This window comes from Calidris pugnax, unplaced genomic scaffold, assembly GCF_001431845.1.
Source record: "Calidris pugnax isolate Ruff unplaced genomic scaffold, ASM143184v1 scaffold273, whole genome shotgun sequence".
In the NCBI taxonomy this organism is placed as follows: Eukaryota; Metazoa; Chordata; class Aves; order Charadriiformes; family Scolopacidae; genus Calidris; species Calidris pugnax.
In genome coordinates, this window is record NW_015094508.1 from 9681686 (window position 1) to 9699553 (window position 17868).

At 40.7% G+C, this 17868-nt stretch overlaps 1 protein-coding gene across 2 annotated transcripts in view; it reads right to left on the reverse strand.

Moving 5' to 3' along the window:
• Positions 1-1111: 1111 nt before the first annotated feature.
• Positions 1112-17868, reverse strand: part of RAB3C (RAB3C, member RAS oncogene family) — a 139192-nt gene continuing 122435 nt past the window's right edge. For both annotated transcript variants that reach the window (XM_014965036.1, XM_014965037.1), the window contains exon 5: positions 1112-9347. In XM_014965036.1, coding sequence (XP_014820522.1) covers positions 9160-9347 — 188 coding nt within the window. In that variant the 3' untranslated portion in view covers positions 1112-9159. The remainder of the gene's footprint in view (positions 9348-17868) is intronic.

The window sequence follows — 17868 nt, forward strand, 5'->3', positions numbered from 1 at the left end:
TCAAAAATTCTCTTGTTCCAAGGTATCAGTCAGAAGGTGTCTGTTCCTTTCCTCTTATCCTCCCCCTCTTATGCCTCATTCTCTTGTTTTCTGCTCACCCTAGTCAGCAGAGCAAGTACGTTAGGGCCAAACTCACAGAGCAATGGCATGAGGAAGGTGGATGGGGAAGACCTATGTTTGCTGGCAGCTGGGAGGAATGAGGGATTTTAATTCTCAGAGGTGATTTGGTGACAAGAGTCTGTGTTAGAAAGAGAAGCCCTATGAGTGAGGGCAGTGAGCTGCATGGATAGAGCCCTCAGCATAAACCTGCCTAGAGGTATGGGATCCCAAGCAATAAGCTAGGAAGCACTTGGTTTTGAGTGAGAACTAGGCATTAATCCCCATTACTTTGCAAATGAGATGTAAATATACTAGAAAAACTGGGGGACTTGATTGAAACACCATGGAACGATGAGAGGGAGCAAACACTAAAGGAGTTTGTAGGTGGACTCCTGAGAGCAGGAGCTGGGGGGCAAAGGGTACAGTGTGACCTGTTCAACATATCAATTGAAGATTAGGATTTATATGGAGGGAACTTAAATTCAGGAGTCATAGTAGGGTTCAAACAAGCACAAAGTGTGTGTCTGTGTGTGCGTGTGTTTAGAAAAACCAATACCTGGACAGTGATATATCACAGTTTGTATGAAATACCACCCATCACAAAAGAGAGATGGCTCATTCGGGCTAAGATTCCATGACCAGCCAATAACAGCATCCAAAATTCACAGATACTGTTTAACAGTTTATACAGTGAAATGTCAAAAGAAAAAAGCTTTGCCCCATTTTAAGGGGTCAGCATTTAGGCTGAGACAAGTGTGCTTTTGGTAGGCAAATGTCTAGTCACCCCCCTGCAGACTCCTAGAGCAAAGTCTCCAGTGAATTCTGTAGGATTCATACAGAGCTATGACTCACCAGTACTACTGAGAAGATACTGATGAAATTAATTATTGCAGATGTGTTATCATTGTCCATTATTTTGCCAAAACTGAAGTCATTCTCTCCCAGTTTTAGTAAATGAAAGGAAATAAACAGAGGGAGGAGGGGGTAAGACCATCTCACCACAACTGAGATATTCATGAATATAGTCTCTTGAATATTTATTGTAATCGCAAAAGGAAAAAAAAAACCTTCCAACCAAAAATTAAACCAAAAATCCTCACTTGGTATACAGAAGGTACATACAAACAGAATATCCAGTGGAATACATATGGTCTCTATGTCCACACAGAATTAAAACTGCACATGGATAAAACTTGTACTTCACGTTTAGACAAGAGCTCCTGTGGATGTATGCAGAAGATTCACAAAATTTGTCACCCAGTAGCATTTTAAACTAACATATTTTTTAGAACCACAGTAACTATATTGCAGTAAAAGTCAGGGGAGGAGGGACAGATTGAGTCTCACCCCCTTACAAATGTATCCTAAGCAAGTACTTCAACTTTTCTTCAAGAACAATTCAGCAAGCAAGTTAGCCTCAGGGAGCCAGAACAGCTACATATTTTCAAGGTAAGCATTTATCCTTGTGTATGTAATCACATGTCTATGAAGAATAACAAAAATGCTAGGCAAAATTATCTGTCAGCCCTTGTACAGTCAGGTCACTTTGCAATAAAAAGTTTAGGTAAGCATCCCCAGTCCTGTAGCAATCTGTGTATCTGTATTGAAGTAGTAACTCATATTATGACTATTGCTTTGCCTGCTGCTCAGCTACAAAGATATGAAGAATTTACTTTTTTTATTAAGTAATCCTGAATTTCTCTCCACATACATTTTCATTTCACTCTGGTCTATATAATCTTGCTGAAGTTTTCATTTTAAGGCCTGCTCAGGTCATTGCAAGTACCATTCTGTGCCTCTTAATGCAATCTGGCTACTTGGCTTTCTCACATGTTTGATGACATAGGAAATGAAAACCATGATACTGGTTTCCAGTAGGCTGTAGAGTTTCGTTCTTTTCCTGATTAAGCTAATTTAAAAAAAAAAAAACAAAACCAAACCTGAATCAACATTGCCTATTGTCACAAAAACGCCTCAAATCAAACTAAAAACTTACCTATGTACCTTTTAATGTGGTACTAACAAAAATAATTTGATATGAAAACCATTCAGCAAAACCAGTTACTTCTCTTGGCCCAGACTTAGCGGCCCATCTCTATTTAGCAAATTCCCAAGGGAGACTACATGTTCCTTTGAAACCAGAGATGTAGTAAGAATGAACAGAAGAAGCTTCTCCTCTGCAGAGTTGTGGGCACAGCTGGGAACCCACGGTGTATCAGTGATTCAGGGTTTAAGGTCCAAAATGTACCCAAGGGTTTTGCTTTGTAGTGATGGCCATGCTTGTGTGCTTAGAGAACTATTAGAAATATGCAAGGAGAACAGGAAAATAAAAAGAAATGATTAGATGTCTCCCTTTAATTTCGTGGTTAGATTCTGGGCTGCATTTTGTTTCCATTTACAACCTCAGCTTTACTGCTAAGAGTGGAGTTGTTCAACATTGAGGGCCATGAAACAGTTGAGTGAAAAGTCTGTGTCAATGTATTTAAGGATTTATCTTCCATATTTAGGATCTAGAAAAGTTAAGAAACTTCATTGGCAGACTAACTAAGGTCACCATCTGCCGTGTGGTCCATTTTGACTGTGACCTTCGAGGTCATGTTAGCTCAGGGCACCATCTGAGTCATCTGCAAGAGTACTGGGTACTCCTATTTAATATTTCAATTAAGTATTATGAGTTAACTGTACCAGATTAAAGAAAATATGCCCACATTATATTATGCAATACAGGCAGGCAGAGCATGTAATTATAACTGTAACTGATTCTTTTAGAATTAATAACTCACCATAACTGCTGAGCTCTAGGAGGTTCTTTTAATGCTTCTAGAGAACATGCTTTAAAAATATAGCAGATAGATTAGAACTGGTTACAAGAATCTTCTGAATGAAAGCGCTGTCCCACCAGTGTTGGTGTAACTTAATTTTCAAAAAGGACACTCACAACTCTAAAAGTAAAATTGACATGCACTTGCAGCAAACATACAAATACATTTTACCATTATCTTATATATGAAAAATAGTTTAAATGACTTAGGAGTATTCTTACACTACACTGGTAAAGTGTTTACTATATAAATTTTACTACAAGACACACATATCTACTGGAAATCTTAAGCCACACAGGCATCATTAACACCTTATCACACATACATGACACTTCTCCCTTTCACACAAGTTTATATACACTGAGTAAATAATTAAATATTGCACTTATTGGCCCATGATTCCTCAGTTTTGAGGTATTCAAAAATAGAAAACGTATATATTTTTATAACATATTTTCATGCAACATTTAAGACATTTGAATTCCACAAACACTAATATATAGATTACAAACTCTGACAATCCAACTGAGCCACAACACATCTGACATTACTGACAAAATATTAAACAGGAGTTACAGCACAAACATATCTTTTAACAGTAGTTGCAGGTACATGTCAGAATTACTTGAGGAAATCTATCGCCAGAAGTTGTAAGCGAACTCTAGCTTTCATTTCTGCATGTTATGCATGATCCTGAAGTTATTGGAAGATTAGGACTTTTGCTTCCCCACCCCCATCAAATACCAGGTACCTTATTTTACAAATGACAACCCAACTACATTTGCTGGAACCATGGGTAACAAACCTATGGTCTGCAAATGTAACCTAGCTGATTTCTGGTGCTAATGAGAATTTATGGATAAATTCCACTGTGGCATTTAGGGAAGGCTGCATTGAAGATGAACAAGTAACAGTGGGAGCTGAATGAGTGTAAAAGATGTACTGCTGTGTGTATACTATATATGTGTAGTCACAACTTCTGCTTGAATGAACATCCACAGATAAACAAAGGAAAAAAATAAAGAAGGAAAAATAAGAAAAAGAAAAGTTTAAATTAGGAATGTTCACTTTAATAAAGAAAACTGTTAGAAGTCATTCAAATAATGTAAATTAGGTGCATCTTGACAAATGGGACTTGACAAATGATGAACTTTGGAGAATCTGGAGCCAGAATGCATGGGTTAAGAGACTATGTGTATGGATTAAATGGTATAAATCAACACAACTAACTCCCCTGTTGGCATGAGGACATGCTTTACACCCCCTGAGGGTTTATCTACGAGAATTTACATACTCATGGTCTGACATCGCTAAATCCGTCATCCTAAAGAACTAGGCTCACACTCTTTGTGTCTGTCTTTATGAAACAGGCCAAGGAGGAATCTTTCTGTCTGCAGAACAGTAATGTAGTTGATCCCCTTAAGAAAGTAAGAAATAAACCTTGCCTCTCTCAAACAAATATAGAAAGAGAAGTTGGGGGTGTGGGGGGGAGAGACACGACTTGGGAGGGGAGCTTCTTTTGGAACGCAAATGCAGTATCATTCGTCTGCTATTGAAGAAAAAAAGGCCTCATCCTCAGATGTAGAATTTGTGCCACTATTACTTTTCTCCTAAAAATGACAAATTCTAACTTTTCAAAGTTAGGATCAAACTCCAGCAGATTTTGTGCACCCTAAAATAGCACTTCATTCCTAAAATAAAGAAGGTGCAGGTGGTGCGGATGAATATACAGAGCTGAGCAGACTGGGAAGAAAACTTAATCTGAATATACAGAGCTGAGCAGACTGGGAAGAAAACTTAATCCTTCAGACTGGTGCTCTGGAAAGGCCACATAGATGCAGTTGCTCAGGTAGTTTCTCTAGGCATTACATTAAGTATAAGCACAAAGGAACAAACAGTTCCAGGTAACAGTCACGTACACAGCTGTTCAGAAAGAGTATTTTTTGACAGCAAACCAGGCTAGCTCATATGTATTTCAAACACCAAATAAACAGGTCTAAATAAACAAATCAACAACAACAACAACAACAACAACAAGATACAGTACTAAATTAGTTGAGCTATCAGGAGCGGAACGCTTGTGAACATGAACTCTTATCAGAATCAAAAACATACATCTGAAGGTTCAACCCAGCAGGGCTTGCTAGCTGTTTGGCTGGTCGGTGCCAGGAGGCATTGCAGGAACCAGCCACAGCCTGGGCTCTTGTGTGCTCCCAAGGCATTTTCTGAGCACCAGTTTGAACGTGCAGCAAGCAAGACACTGTCAGAGCATGATAAGGCTGGTGCATTATCCATGCACAGGATTAGCCTGCCTCTAAAACTTTAGTTTAGATCATAACTTGGAAAATGGGTTGTGTTGTATTAGTTCAGCTGGCACTATGGAGCTCAGGACCCTTCGTCCAAAGCCATCTAATCTCTCAGAAATTCAACATGCTCTGTGTGCTCGCTGCGGTATCTTGCCAAGTGGGCTAAATCTCAGCTGAAGGGGTTATCTGTGGTTGGACCAATAAGGCTCTGTGACATTCAGTCCTATTTCTGTGCTGAGAGTGACAACAAATTAGTCCAGAGTGGGCAAGTACTTTTTCACCAAGAATGAGGCTGAAAGTAGATTTGAATCTCTTATCCAAGTTTTCAACTTAATCATCCATCCCTCTTCCATCTTTTTAGCCTGGTACTTTCTCCTGACAGAACTGTGCTACACCAGTGGGTAGATCAGCGGTCTAACCAAATCCTGCTTGTTTCTTCGCACAACTCATAATTGGTGACTGTTGGATATGTGTTAAGAACAAGCCACTCACTATTTAAATTTTGGCCCTTCATCAGGTTGGGATGTGATTTCCAAAAGTGTTCAGCCTAGCTCTACTTGCATTTAAGAAAATTGCAGTTCTATCACATAAGACAATAGCAGCTGAACAAGATTGAAGAAATCAAACTAGATTGACAAAGGCTGCTTTTGGACATCCCACCATATGAATAGGACAAGGCATAACTTTAAGTAGAATAAAATTCCCCTTCCTGCTAGTTCCCTCAGAATTCAAACTAAATTTTTAGAATATGTGGGGAAGCGTTAATCAGCTACTTTTCAAAAGCCTTTCTGTCTTCATGTTTCTCTACAATATCCAGGTTCAACCTGAGAGAGCTACTGAGATCATGACACTCCTGATCTAAATGTGAGCAAACTTTATAGCAAAAATCTCAATATTGGTGTGAAACATCTGGCTGCAAAAGCTAAACTGTGATGACAAATCAAAGCCTACTTTTCCAACAGTGGCAATCCTGATTGTTAAGGAAAGATCTACTTGAACTTCTACATATTTTCAATTTCAGAGGAAAGTATGCTAAGACAAATTGGGTTTGATGGGATATCAGAAGGTCATCCTTCCCAACCTCTCACTCAAAACACTGTCAAACTAAGAGGTCTAAGCAGTCTGTCCAGGGCTTTAGCCAGTCCAGTCTTGAAAACTTCCAAGGATTTCTTGTGAGCACTTAAAAAATTAATCTACTTCTGAACCCTATTACAGTGTCTGAGCGTCAACACAAAGATCCTAGGAATTTTTAAATACTGACTGGTTCTGCTGCTGTTTTTGTTATACCACACTGCTGGCAGTCTAAGGAACAACGTTATTCTAGGTAGCAGCTACTCCCCATCCCAGGCAGAAGGTCAGAGATACTGGAGGCTAGGGAGGTCAGTTGTCTTAGAAAATGTGAGATTCCTCCTCTTTGATTTTGCTGTTAGTCTTCTGCCCAGACTCTTGATGCAAAATAAGAAGCAATTAATTCATCCTATTTAAGTAAAGAACTATTTATCTATCACTCAATTTGTTAAAAACCCATATATTCTAGTGATGTATTGCTACCACCGATTAGAGTCTACATGGTCATAAAGAGGCAGGAAGGGTCTGGAATTCATTGCAATGGAGTACAAGCAAGGCGTGGCTGTAGCAAGGGACATCTTGGAGTCCTTCTTCCTTGTTACAATGTGCACAGGAGATGACTATTTTGCAGCAAGCATCCCAGAGCAAAGCTGGAAGAATACTTGGACTTGTAGCCATGATGCATGATCCAGGATATGCCCAAGCTCATGTGAGATGTAACTATGGCCTCCTCTCTCCTTGCCTTGCTGGAAAGGTCTCAGACTAATAACACAACCTAAACATTTTCTAAAAGGACTTGAGGGCTGAAGCTGAGTGATGTCTCAAGGCTCCCTGCTCCCTTTTCTCCAAGAGGAGTAACTACACATAACAAGAAAAGGGTGGAAAACTGCCCACCATCTTCCTCAGTTTCTTATCACATCTTTTTCCCAAGCAAGTGTGGTGGTTACCTAGTGGGTGAAGAGATATTAATGAAAGTCTCTCAGCACAGCTAACAACATGCTGCCATAGATGGGGGAGAGAAAAGCAGCATCCCTGGAGAGAGGCAGGGTTATGGTTGGGACAGCACAGGCCTCTTCCACCTGGCTGCTCATCAGCCCCAAAGAGGACAGTGCTTCTCCTTCATGGAACTAAACAAGTCCAGTCTCCATGTCTACTAGGCAAACAAGTGCTTAAGGAAACTAGCTAACAGGACACACATGGTTTAAAACCCCAGGCTGAAGAAAGAACATTTATTCATTTAAGTTAGGCAGCCAAAGTGGAGTCCTGATGGTGTATCCATTTTACGTGTGTCTACATGCCTTATTTGGAAGTCATTTTTGCTGTGTCAAAGTGTATGTAGGTTACTTAATCCGTTTAAAAAAGTGACTTTTTTTCTCTTAGTGTGTCTCAGGAGTTATATAAATTAGCTTCAAAAAAAGTAATGTGTTTCTTTGTAGCTGTGAGCAGTTTGCAATACTTTGTATCACTTCCTTTTTTTTTAATTGTCTTCTGATTTTTCCTGCTGCAGACAGTTTAAGAAATGTCAGCCTTGTCATAAATTCTGTCTAATTAGAACAATAAAACAGTTAACACTTCTTCAATTATGCCGCTTAGTTAAAAAATGTAACTGTGACGCAAGTAAAGCAGTTGTATAAAGTACTCCAGGGCACAGATGTAAGAAACTGCCAACAATTACTAGAGGAGTACTTTTAAAAACGGTGAAATAAGACTATTTTTAACACTGTATTAAAAAAGAATTTGTGTACTTTATTCTGCTGTCTTCACAGCCTTTTGCTGATCTTAGGAATGTATTCAGCCTAACACTAGAAATGTTGACAACTTTTTATTACTCCTAAAGTTTTAAAAATCTTGTGAAACTCTGATTGTCTTGTCAAAATAAATATCCCCATCAAAGTGAAAACGAGGTCAAACTCCAGTTCACTGACAGCAGCAGCACTTCTGCAATAGGTCTAAGCACAATGCAGGCATTTGTAGCCAGTATGGTGATGGTTCTCTCAGAGGCTAAATGGGAGATGATATTCCTGAAAACTTCAGTATTCAGGTTAGACAGCATCATGGCAAGACAGTTTTAGGCTATAAACAACTAAGCATAATGGATTTGGCTCTGCCAGGGGTAATGTAAAACTATGGGTTTAATATCTCATGCAGGTAGAAATGGAAAGAGCTAGTCAGCCCTCCACTACTGGGGTAGGTACTACTGGGATCTCTGTAATAATGGAATGAGAAATTAAATCCAGTTTCAGAAAGGTGTAAACTCACAGGGAATTTTGGTGGCTTTTGGTCCAGGGACTAACTTCTTTCTAACTTCTTCAGTTTCCATGATGTGTAACATAACGAGTGTAAATTTGCCAAGGCAATACACTCCAAGAAGTGTCCCTTATACAAATGATCTGGACAGAATTCCCTTGGCTCACTAGGGGAATACTTCTAAATTTAATTTTCTAAATTAATTTTCAGTCAGGAGAAAATATAAGTGGCATCAGGAAAGCATATCTAAAACACCTTGGCCACTACCCCAAGGATTCAACTATATAATTTGAAACTGATGAAGCAAGAGTCAATTCTAGGCAAATGTGGTCTGAGGACACGGCACCAGCTGAAGTAAGCGTAATGTAAAGCAGCAAAAAAGAAAAGAGAAACTAATAGCCATCCTGCATGCAAAAGCCAGGTGCTAAAAATGGATCGTCCTTTCAGACTGATAACCTCCCCATCGCCATATGCGTACTCGATCAGCTGCTGATGTAAAACAAAGGACTTTTCTCCCAAATAAATTAATAACACAGTATAAATAAAGGCATATAGACCATTCATAAATACTCTGTTGGCAACAGAACAGACTGGAGCTGCCTTTGCTGATAGCTGCATTAACATCCGCAGTTGGGCTGCTGTGGAGGCGGGGTGTCCTTTAGCCGTGTGTTCTGCTTGCTGGCAGCAATGGTGGGATCCGTTTCCAGACTTTCCGACATTTTGTCACAGATGATATCCACGAGACGCTCGAACGTCTGCTTGACGTTAATGTTGTCCTTGGCACTTGTTTCAAAAAATTCAAATCCTAAGAAAACAAACAACACGTTCACGTTCAACGCGTATTCCGGTATCGCCACTAAATGTACAAACTTATCTTGGGCAAGGAAGAGTGGAGAGACACTCAGAATGGAAACATGTGGGAACTCACATATTAAAGAGTGATATTGCAAGAGCAGTTAAAATTGTAACACAATCAGAGTAAGTACACTGGTGCTATTTTCTTTGTACCCAGCCAGATAAAATCAGGACTGGCCCAAATACATTCCCTTAGAAAAATTCTGCTTTAAAACTGTTTAATCGAAAAATTGACACCAGTTTGAAAGTATTATTATTTTAGAAATAGTCTGTATATCCAGCCATTGGAAAGGAATAATCTGCTGTTCCATCTCTAACTATTATGTTCTTCTGAGCGTTATCCAGCTGGAAACAGCCACTTCCATTGTGTCATTAACCGGGTGCCAAAACAGACAACTGTGTTTGGAAATAAACAGGTAAAAAACCAAGCAAGATGAGGAAAGACTCCTGCAAGTTGATATTTACTTAAGTTAGAGATGAATCCATGGGACCAAAGGGACTCCCTACCTCACAAACCAAATTAATAAACAAATACATAAATGCATATAAAGAAGAAAATTTCCTTAATTAATTCATATAGAACGACTTTTTATCTGTCCATTCCCAATGACTACCCTTAACCCAGCAGGGACACTGGAAGCCTTCATGGAGCAGAGCCAGCTTTCCCAAGCTCTCCTCTCTGGCCCCATTTGTCCCATGTCTCACCTCCCATGCCTGCCTTTTTCGGCAAGGCCAGGTGAGCACATTGCTGGTCAGCCTGCCTTCCAGCAGGCTTCTGCCAGCACTGGGTCTGGCCATCTTCTTGCTTTCTTTGCAAGAAAAAACTTGTTTTCTAAGCCTTTCCCCCCCATGCTCCACCTTTTCCCACAGTTATCACATTGCTCACCTGAGGGTTCCCTTGTACCTTAAATTTCTCCTGCTTCTGTCTTTTCACTACCTAAGGATTTAATATTAAAACAGTTTACAAAGTATCTAATCCACTGCTAATTTTACAGAAGTGGCTTAACCTTTGCACAGCTATTTAGATTATTTCTGATTAAATCTGAATAACAATACGCAACTACCACAGTGTTTAATTATGAGCAAAATCCCAGTAAGAAAATGTCAATCACTTGAAACTCTTGGCAGAAGGGCAGAAAACAGCTTTTTGCTGGATTTTTTTAATGTTGTGCGTGTTTTCTAGTGAATGGGCTAATCTATTTCAAAAGGCCACTTGAAATTTATATGCCACTGCTTCAATCACATTAGTACTATGTATTCAATATGCCATCTGAATGGGATGTGATGTCCACATTCAGTCCTGTAACGGCTTACCATGTAGCTTTTGCATGTTTGAGTAGCAGCCTAGAATTACAGCAGATAATTATATTTAGCTTGGCATAATATCCCAACATGCAATAATAACTGCTGCAAAAATGTAACTCTATGTTCTGAATTTTCTTCCTATTTTAATTAACATAAGGTGCCTTGCACTGAAATGTCAGGAAGTGCTAAATTATTTAAAAGCAGAGGAGCTAAACACACACCAAAGTAAGTGTTCATAGGTAGTTTAGATAATAAGAGGTATAAATATTGTACAGTCATTTAGTTATGAAACTTCTATTAATTTCAGCAAGAAGTGTATGGAAAACCTCACTTGTATGAGTATAGGTTGTCATGAAAATTTTTCCTTTGGACATTCCTCTGGAAAGAAGGAAAACCGTGCATAATAAGAGACCCTATATAGGAATCATATACTGGGAGGAGGTTTACATGTCTACATTGTTTTAGTTTAGCTTGGCATACGCAACTCCTTTGTTCTAAACTAGAAGGAAAATGGGGAAAGGCAGTGTAGCCTCACTTGCTGGTGGCTTCAGCCCTGCTGCAGAGCTCCATGCAGGAGAAGACTGTTAAGAGGCTTGGGGGCTGCGTGGGGTAGGAAGATCCTCCACATTTTCAGCGCCCTGTGCTGAAACTTGGCTGCAACTCTAGCACGGCAACATAACCAGATCCCTCCACAGGTGAGTGTCTGCTCAACAGGAAGAAGGAGGAAAGCAGACATTCCAAATAGGAACAAGGAAGAACCAGGGGGCTGAAGCACTGAAGGATAATGAGGAATGGCACACCAAAGCCTTGGAGAAGATGACAGGAAGAAGTATGAATCCTAAGGACATTTCTGAGGGGAGCAGTTTTTACAGATAAGAAGACAGAATAACTGGCACATGATATGATCACGAAATGGCAGATTTGGTTGGAAGAAAGCAGAAAGTGAAAGGAAAGGAGTCACAAAAGAGAGAGGAGACTGATGTCAGGAAATACTGTAACATGGACAGGATCAAGAAAACTGGTCCGCTGCCATGGTGAGGATGTTCTGCATAAGAACAATGTCAAAAACCTAGAGGTACCCATTCTCCAAGTAAGACAGAGGCTTACAGAGTGTTCAAGCACAAACATATTTATGCAAATGAAATAAAAATATACACGATAGCTGTGGTGAAATCTATGGAATTTCACTTATAATGTTCATATAAGAAGGAAATTGTAGTCAGAGTAGTAGTGTAGCTGGGAATCAGGCTATGTCTGTATACACATCTCATCAACTTAGTCATTAATTGCCTGGGTGATCCAGGACCTTACCAGCTAGCCTCTGCATAGATGAGACAATGCACTGACGTGCGAGAACATGACTGAACCCCCAGCTGCCTCCACAACAAAGTATTTGCTTTATTGTTTACAGGAACTGGGAATTCTGGACAACCCTGGAGATTACCCCAAACAGCCCCTGCTGTGCATAGTCCAGCTGATAGCAACTATTTATATGCTTAAATGTGCTGACAGGAAGGGGCTGTGCAGGTGGGCTTCCCCTGAGCCAGGTCCTGCTGTAGAATGGATTCAGCTGCACATAGGTAAGACTTGTAGGTGGTCTGTGGAAACTGTTCCTGCTGATGCAGACTTGGTCACAGAGTCTTTTGAAGCCAGTTAAGTCAGTCAAGAGATGCTTTGTGCACAGTTTAAAGTAATCACTGCCAAAAGATCATGTTATGTAGTGGGCAGGTAGGACCAGCTGGCTTACAAGAACTCAGCAGAACATGAGTTCAGAGAGCCTCATCTGATGCAGCTGAAGCCACCATTGCAAAAACCCTTGAAACAGAGGCTTTTGTTGCCATCCAGATAGCAACTAATTGTCCTGTGCAGGAGATTCAGCTCCCCATGTGAGTGTTACCATATGGAAAACATCCCAATAAATTAGAGTGGTGTTTCTTCTGTTTTGTTTAACAGAAACCCTGTCTTGGCCAGTTTCAAAGAGATAGGGAGCATTTTTTCTAGCAGAGTGTGCCTGGAATAAATACCTCAATTCTGGTTGTTTTTCAATTTGTTGTGGAATATTTTGTGGACCTTTTCCCCCATGACCTCTCCTCCTGATTCATATTGCAATCGTTTTACTAATAGTGCTTAGAGACCCTAAGCTTCTAAGATGCCTGTGTATGAGGGCCTCAATTCTATGCCTTTTAATACTTTCTTCATTTTTTTTTTCCCCACTGCTCATTATTAATGGAAAGAAAAGATTTTCCATGTGAGTATAAGCCTGAAGTGAGACTACTCTGGTGATGCTCAGGGCAGCTGAGCTCAGAGAACACTGTGTTCCCACTACCCATGATGATCTGTACTGCCGATGTGGATGAGACCGGGCAGACCAGACTACTGCAAAGATAAGACAAAGCCCAAGAGGCAAGTGGGTTGGTGAGGCGGAACAGGGCAGAAACAGCAGAAACTGAGAAAATCCAAAATATCAAAGTGCCTGAACATATGAACAATGGGTGTGGAACATGCATCAGGATGTTCTAATTTAAATGCCCTTTTTTTTTTTTTTTTTTTTGTTGCATCAGGATGTTCTAATTTAAATGCCTTTTTTTTTTTTTTTGTTGCATCAGGATGTTCTAATTTAAATGCCTTTTTTTTTTTTTTTGTTGCATCAGGATGTTCTAATTTAAATGCCTTTTTTTTTTTTTTTGTTGCATCAGGATGTTCTAATTTAAATGCCTTTTTTTTTTTTTTTGTTGCATCAGGATGTTCTAATTTAAATGCCTTTTTTTTTTTTTTTGTTGCATCAGGATGTTCTAATTTAAATGCCTTTTTTTTTTTTTTTGTTGCATCAGGATGTTCTAATTTAAATGCCCTTTTTTTTTTTTTTTTTTTGTTGCATCAGGATGTTCTAATTTAAATGCTTTTTTTGGTGTTTAATACAGTTTTCCCTTTGCTCTCCTTACACCCTGTCTCTTTCCCTTATCTACCTTCTTCCGAATAGTATTAGCTCAAAGGAAGCTGTCAAGCTCTCAGCAGCCCCTGCAGAGCACCCCAGCAGTGGGGGGGCAGCCAGGACACCATCATGCTGTTCACCTGGTGAGCTCTAGTGCACACAGAGCAGCTTAGGCAGATGCCCTGAAAACACCCAAACAGCCTGAATTACTGACTTTGCCCCCCTCTGCCTCACACTTCTTCTGGCTCTGCAGAGGCTCCTTTGTCAATGCTCATTAACACTTGTTTATGCTTGCTTTCAAAAAATAAGGAAGAAATAAACCCCACAAACCAGAAATGAGAACCATATGCAAAGAGAAGAACACTCTGCACCTTGTCATCTTCCTGAGAAAATGTGACATTAAGAGGATACATTATCCAGAAAATTTTAAGCACAATTCCACAGACAATACAGACCAGAGTTATGTTAATATTTTACCAGCTGATCAAGAAGACCTTCTGGTTTCAAAGTGTTTGTCTACAACCAAGACAATTTTGTTTACCACCCCTGATGCTATGTTTAACCGAAATCCTCAAGGATCTGTTGCTACAACTATCCTTCCTTGAAGAGAAGCTTGAACTGTGATCCTTAGTGCTGCTCTTGCCAGTGCCCTGTTCAATCCAGTATTTTGAGGAGCAGTAGGAGACTGCAACGTCAGAGCCAGAAGTGGCTGAAGGAAGCTGCTCCCTTTGTAACACAGCGGTATACAAAAGGCAAAATCAAGGAAGCCATGGGAATGAATCTTAACAATGTCATCGTATATAAAGGAGAGGAGATAATGATGCCTCATTTTCTTGCATTTTGCATCCTGTGGGCAGTTCTGAGAGGGCACTAGTGGGCACTTACCTTCTTGCCTGCTGTGAATAGGATCTAATAAGGTTTGCATTCACATTGCAGGCTGTCAGTCAAGGCAACTGCAAGACTTTTCTCCTCTGCTCAGATGTCCACTTCCTCAGAACTTTCAATATCTTTGAGACCTCTACCCCTCTCTCAAAGAGAGACAGACACAAGTGGCATGATTGCAAAGGTCCTGCGAAACTGAGCTGAAAGTAGCTGGTGACCATTGTTCTTCAAAGTATCTCCTACACCTGCAACTGTGGTAGCAGATCTGGTTACACTGTGCTCAGTTTTGTAGACCGGTTGGATGGGACCTCTGTTGTCCAAAGAAGCCCAAGGGCTGGACTATGTTAAGAAAAGTATTAAAACACCATTAAACCCCAAAATGGGACTTTGTTAATACTACCCCAGCAAAGAGCAGTGCTGTAGCACCATTCTGTATACAGCTAGTATAAAGATTGTTAACAGAAATGCTAAGGTATTTTTCCAACCTTTAGGGTGACCGAATTTATTTAAAAACAAAAGCTAAGGGGGATTCTCAGCTGTGACAGAACAGATAGACTTGAGGGGCAGTTACTGGTAAGGCTCTAGAGAACACCTTCTTTTCCAGTCATTCGGAACAGAAGGTTTCCATACAAATTCCAGTTGTACTGATTTTGATTGTGACTTCCTGATACCTTTTAAATGAGTGCATTTGGGCAATAAATTAGATTCCTGGCAAAGGAATCTTTTTTGTTTCTTTACATGAGACATTTGTTGAGCAAACACAATTTCTTGCTTCTCATTGTCATTAAGTAACTTTCCTGTAATGCAGCTCCAAGTGCGTGAAAGCAATGGCAGGTTGGCATTTCTCCCCTGTAAAAAATCATCCTGGGGACAGGAGCCTTTAGTTGTTCTGCCAATACCCTGTGTGTGTTGTAACTCAACAGAAGACTCTGGTGTTTGTCAGCGCTGTCAGTCTGTCTCCTTCCTCTGGCACTAACATTTGCCCTTTAAAAAGAGCTAAAAAACAGTGAAGGGGGGAACTATGGACAGGCATGTTTCTGCACAACCCAATTATTTTAATTTTTAATGCAAAGTTAGACATAGCCATATGTCCGTGCTCTCAAAGCTGCTGGCGACCCTGCCTTCTGCACCACGGCCTCCAGCCAGCCACAGAGGCAAAACAGAACAGCAAGTTCTAGCAAGCTGTGTACTAAAGTGCCAAGTCCCACTTGATTCCCAATTTAGATGCCAAAATTACAGCCCTAAAAACGCCTCTTCAGTTGCTGCCTAAACTCACAGATGCCTAACGCCCGCAGTGTACCCACAGATGCCTAATGCACACACTACCCCCCGAGGGCGCGTACCCCAAGGCAAGTGGAGGTTCACTCCATTCCTGACACTGGGGAGCTGCTGCCTTGTGCCCCAGCCCTGGCAGGACTCAGAACCCCATCGTGACCCTGCCCCATCTCAGCAGGCCTGGTCGGGTTACATGGAAGTGCTGGATGGTGAATTGCATCCTGTACAGGCACACGACACTGACAAATGCTCTGCCTTCAGGCTTGCTGGGGTGCTAAATGGGTTTAGTTTGAAGAAATACAATCATCCCTGAATCGTGTCTCTGGCACCTCTTCAGCATGACCATTATGCACATGCATGCCTGAGACAAGAACAAAATGAAAACAAAATACGCAAGCCAGTCTGATTTTGGTTTGAGGTGAGAAATTTTCTTCTCGTTTTTGGTGGAAATTTTTTTCAAAGCACTGGGAATCTAGGGAAGGAAAGAAAGAAAAAGCTGAAAATAAAGACTTTAAGGAAGAAATGGTCCAAGAGAGATGGGAAGAGAAAGGATGGAGAGGGCCCAAATATGCAAAATAAGGTATGTGTTAAAAGCTGAGGGGTAAAATGACAACGTCTCTGAGTGACAAGCTGTGGAGGTGTACTGCAGCCCCAGGCACTGCTGACGCTGGGGATTCAGATCCCTTTGCAGGTGCCCCAAATCCAGTGTGAGCACTGGCTTCTGTTGGCTCTCACAGAAGGGACTGTGAGAGCTTGCCCAGAAAGGGCCTGTTTCATAATTTCATATCATTTCATTTCATTTTCTGGCATTGGTTGGTGGCCTCCGGGAGAGACAGTGTGCCAGGATATGTTTAGAAAGCAGGTGAGTGCACCCTAAGGCATTGCTTAGACGTGCTGGATGCCCCCAGCCACAGGTAACCCTGGGTGGCAGAGTGTAAGAAACGTGGAGGCACTGAAAGTCTCAGGGAATCAGGGAAGAGCACTGCCCTGAAAACTGCTGGGCAGAATCTAGAGCCAGAGGCAGATTTTAGCAGGACATCACACCAGATAATCACCAGAGGTCCCGTCCAGCTGACATTTCTACCATACAACAGCTCTGTTTTCCAGAGCCTTAACCAACCTGAGCCAAAAAGGGGAGATAGAATAGACAGGACCTTACAGAAAAGGTGGCCAGACATTTGTGGCAGACCTTGCAGCACCCCCCTAGTACCCAGTGCAGCATGAGCACAACAGGCATGGTTTGGACCTACAGCAGGATTGCACTTTTTCAGCAACCTTAGAGGTGGGAGCCTGATATTAAAGATATAATATACTCCGTAATGGCAGTACTTGCAATTAAAAACTAATGAGTGTTTAAATAATTTGTAGCAGGCACATTGCAAACACAAACTGTACAGAAGCTTATGAGCAGCCAAAGAACACATACAAAATTAAGTACCTAACTTGCATGCACAGCAAAATGTCATAAAGGGAGAAACTGCATGTCTAAGTATAGATGCAACTGTCCATTTGAGTGCGCAGTTACTCAGAGTCTATTCAAAGCTCTGTGCACACCTCAGCCTGCTAATCCTTTGTCAGGATATAGATCACATTATATCGTACAGATCACAAATAAAAGGAACTAAGAAATTCATGCCATCTCTGAGTCATTCTTTTTATTTCTGTTCTGACAACTGACACCAAACGTTAATGAACGTACGAAGCTTTGAACTCAGCTGAGATGAACGAGATGAACATGCCGGAAAAGCTGTGAGAGTGATGCAGCTGGCAAGTGTGCATGCATTTTGCTTTCAAGAAGTTTCAAGCCTTTTTTATTAAAATGCTTTAAAGAATGTAAGTACTGACTATATCGGGGTTTCACTCAATAGCCAGTGCATGTAGTACTCAGAGCGAACATTCATGACAAGACAAAATAGCATAAGCATTATGTTCCATGCCCTTTTTTGTAATGATTAGCAAGTACGCTTGTTTAAGTGTGTTTGCTGTGATTCCTGTATCAATACGAACATTACATTAATTGGTTCTCTCTACTAGCTGGTTTGTCACATTTCTATATGTTCTCGGTATGATACCTGTG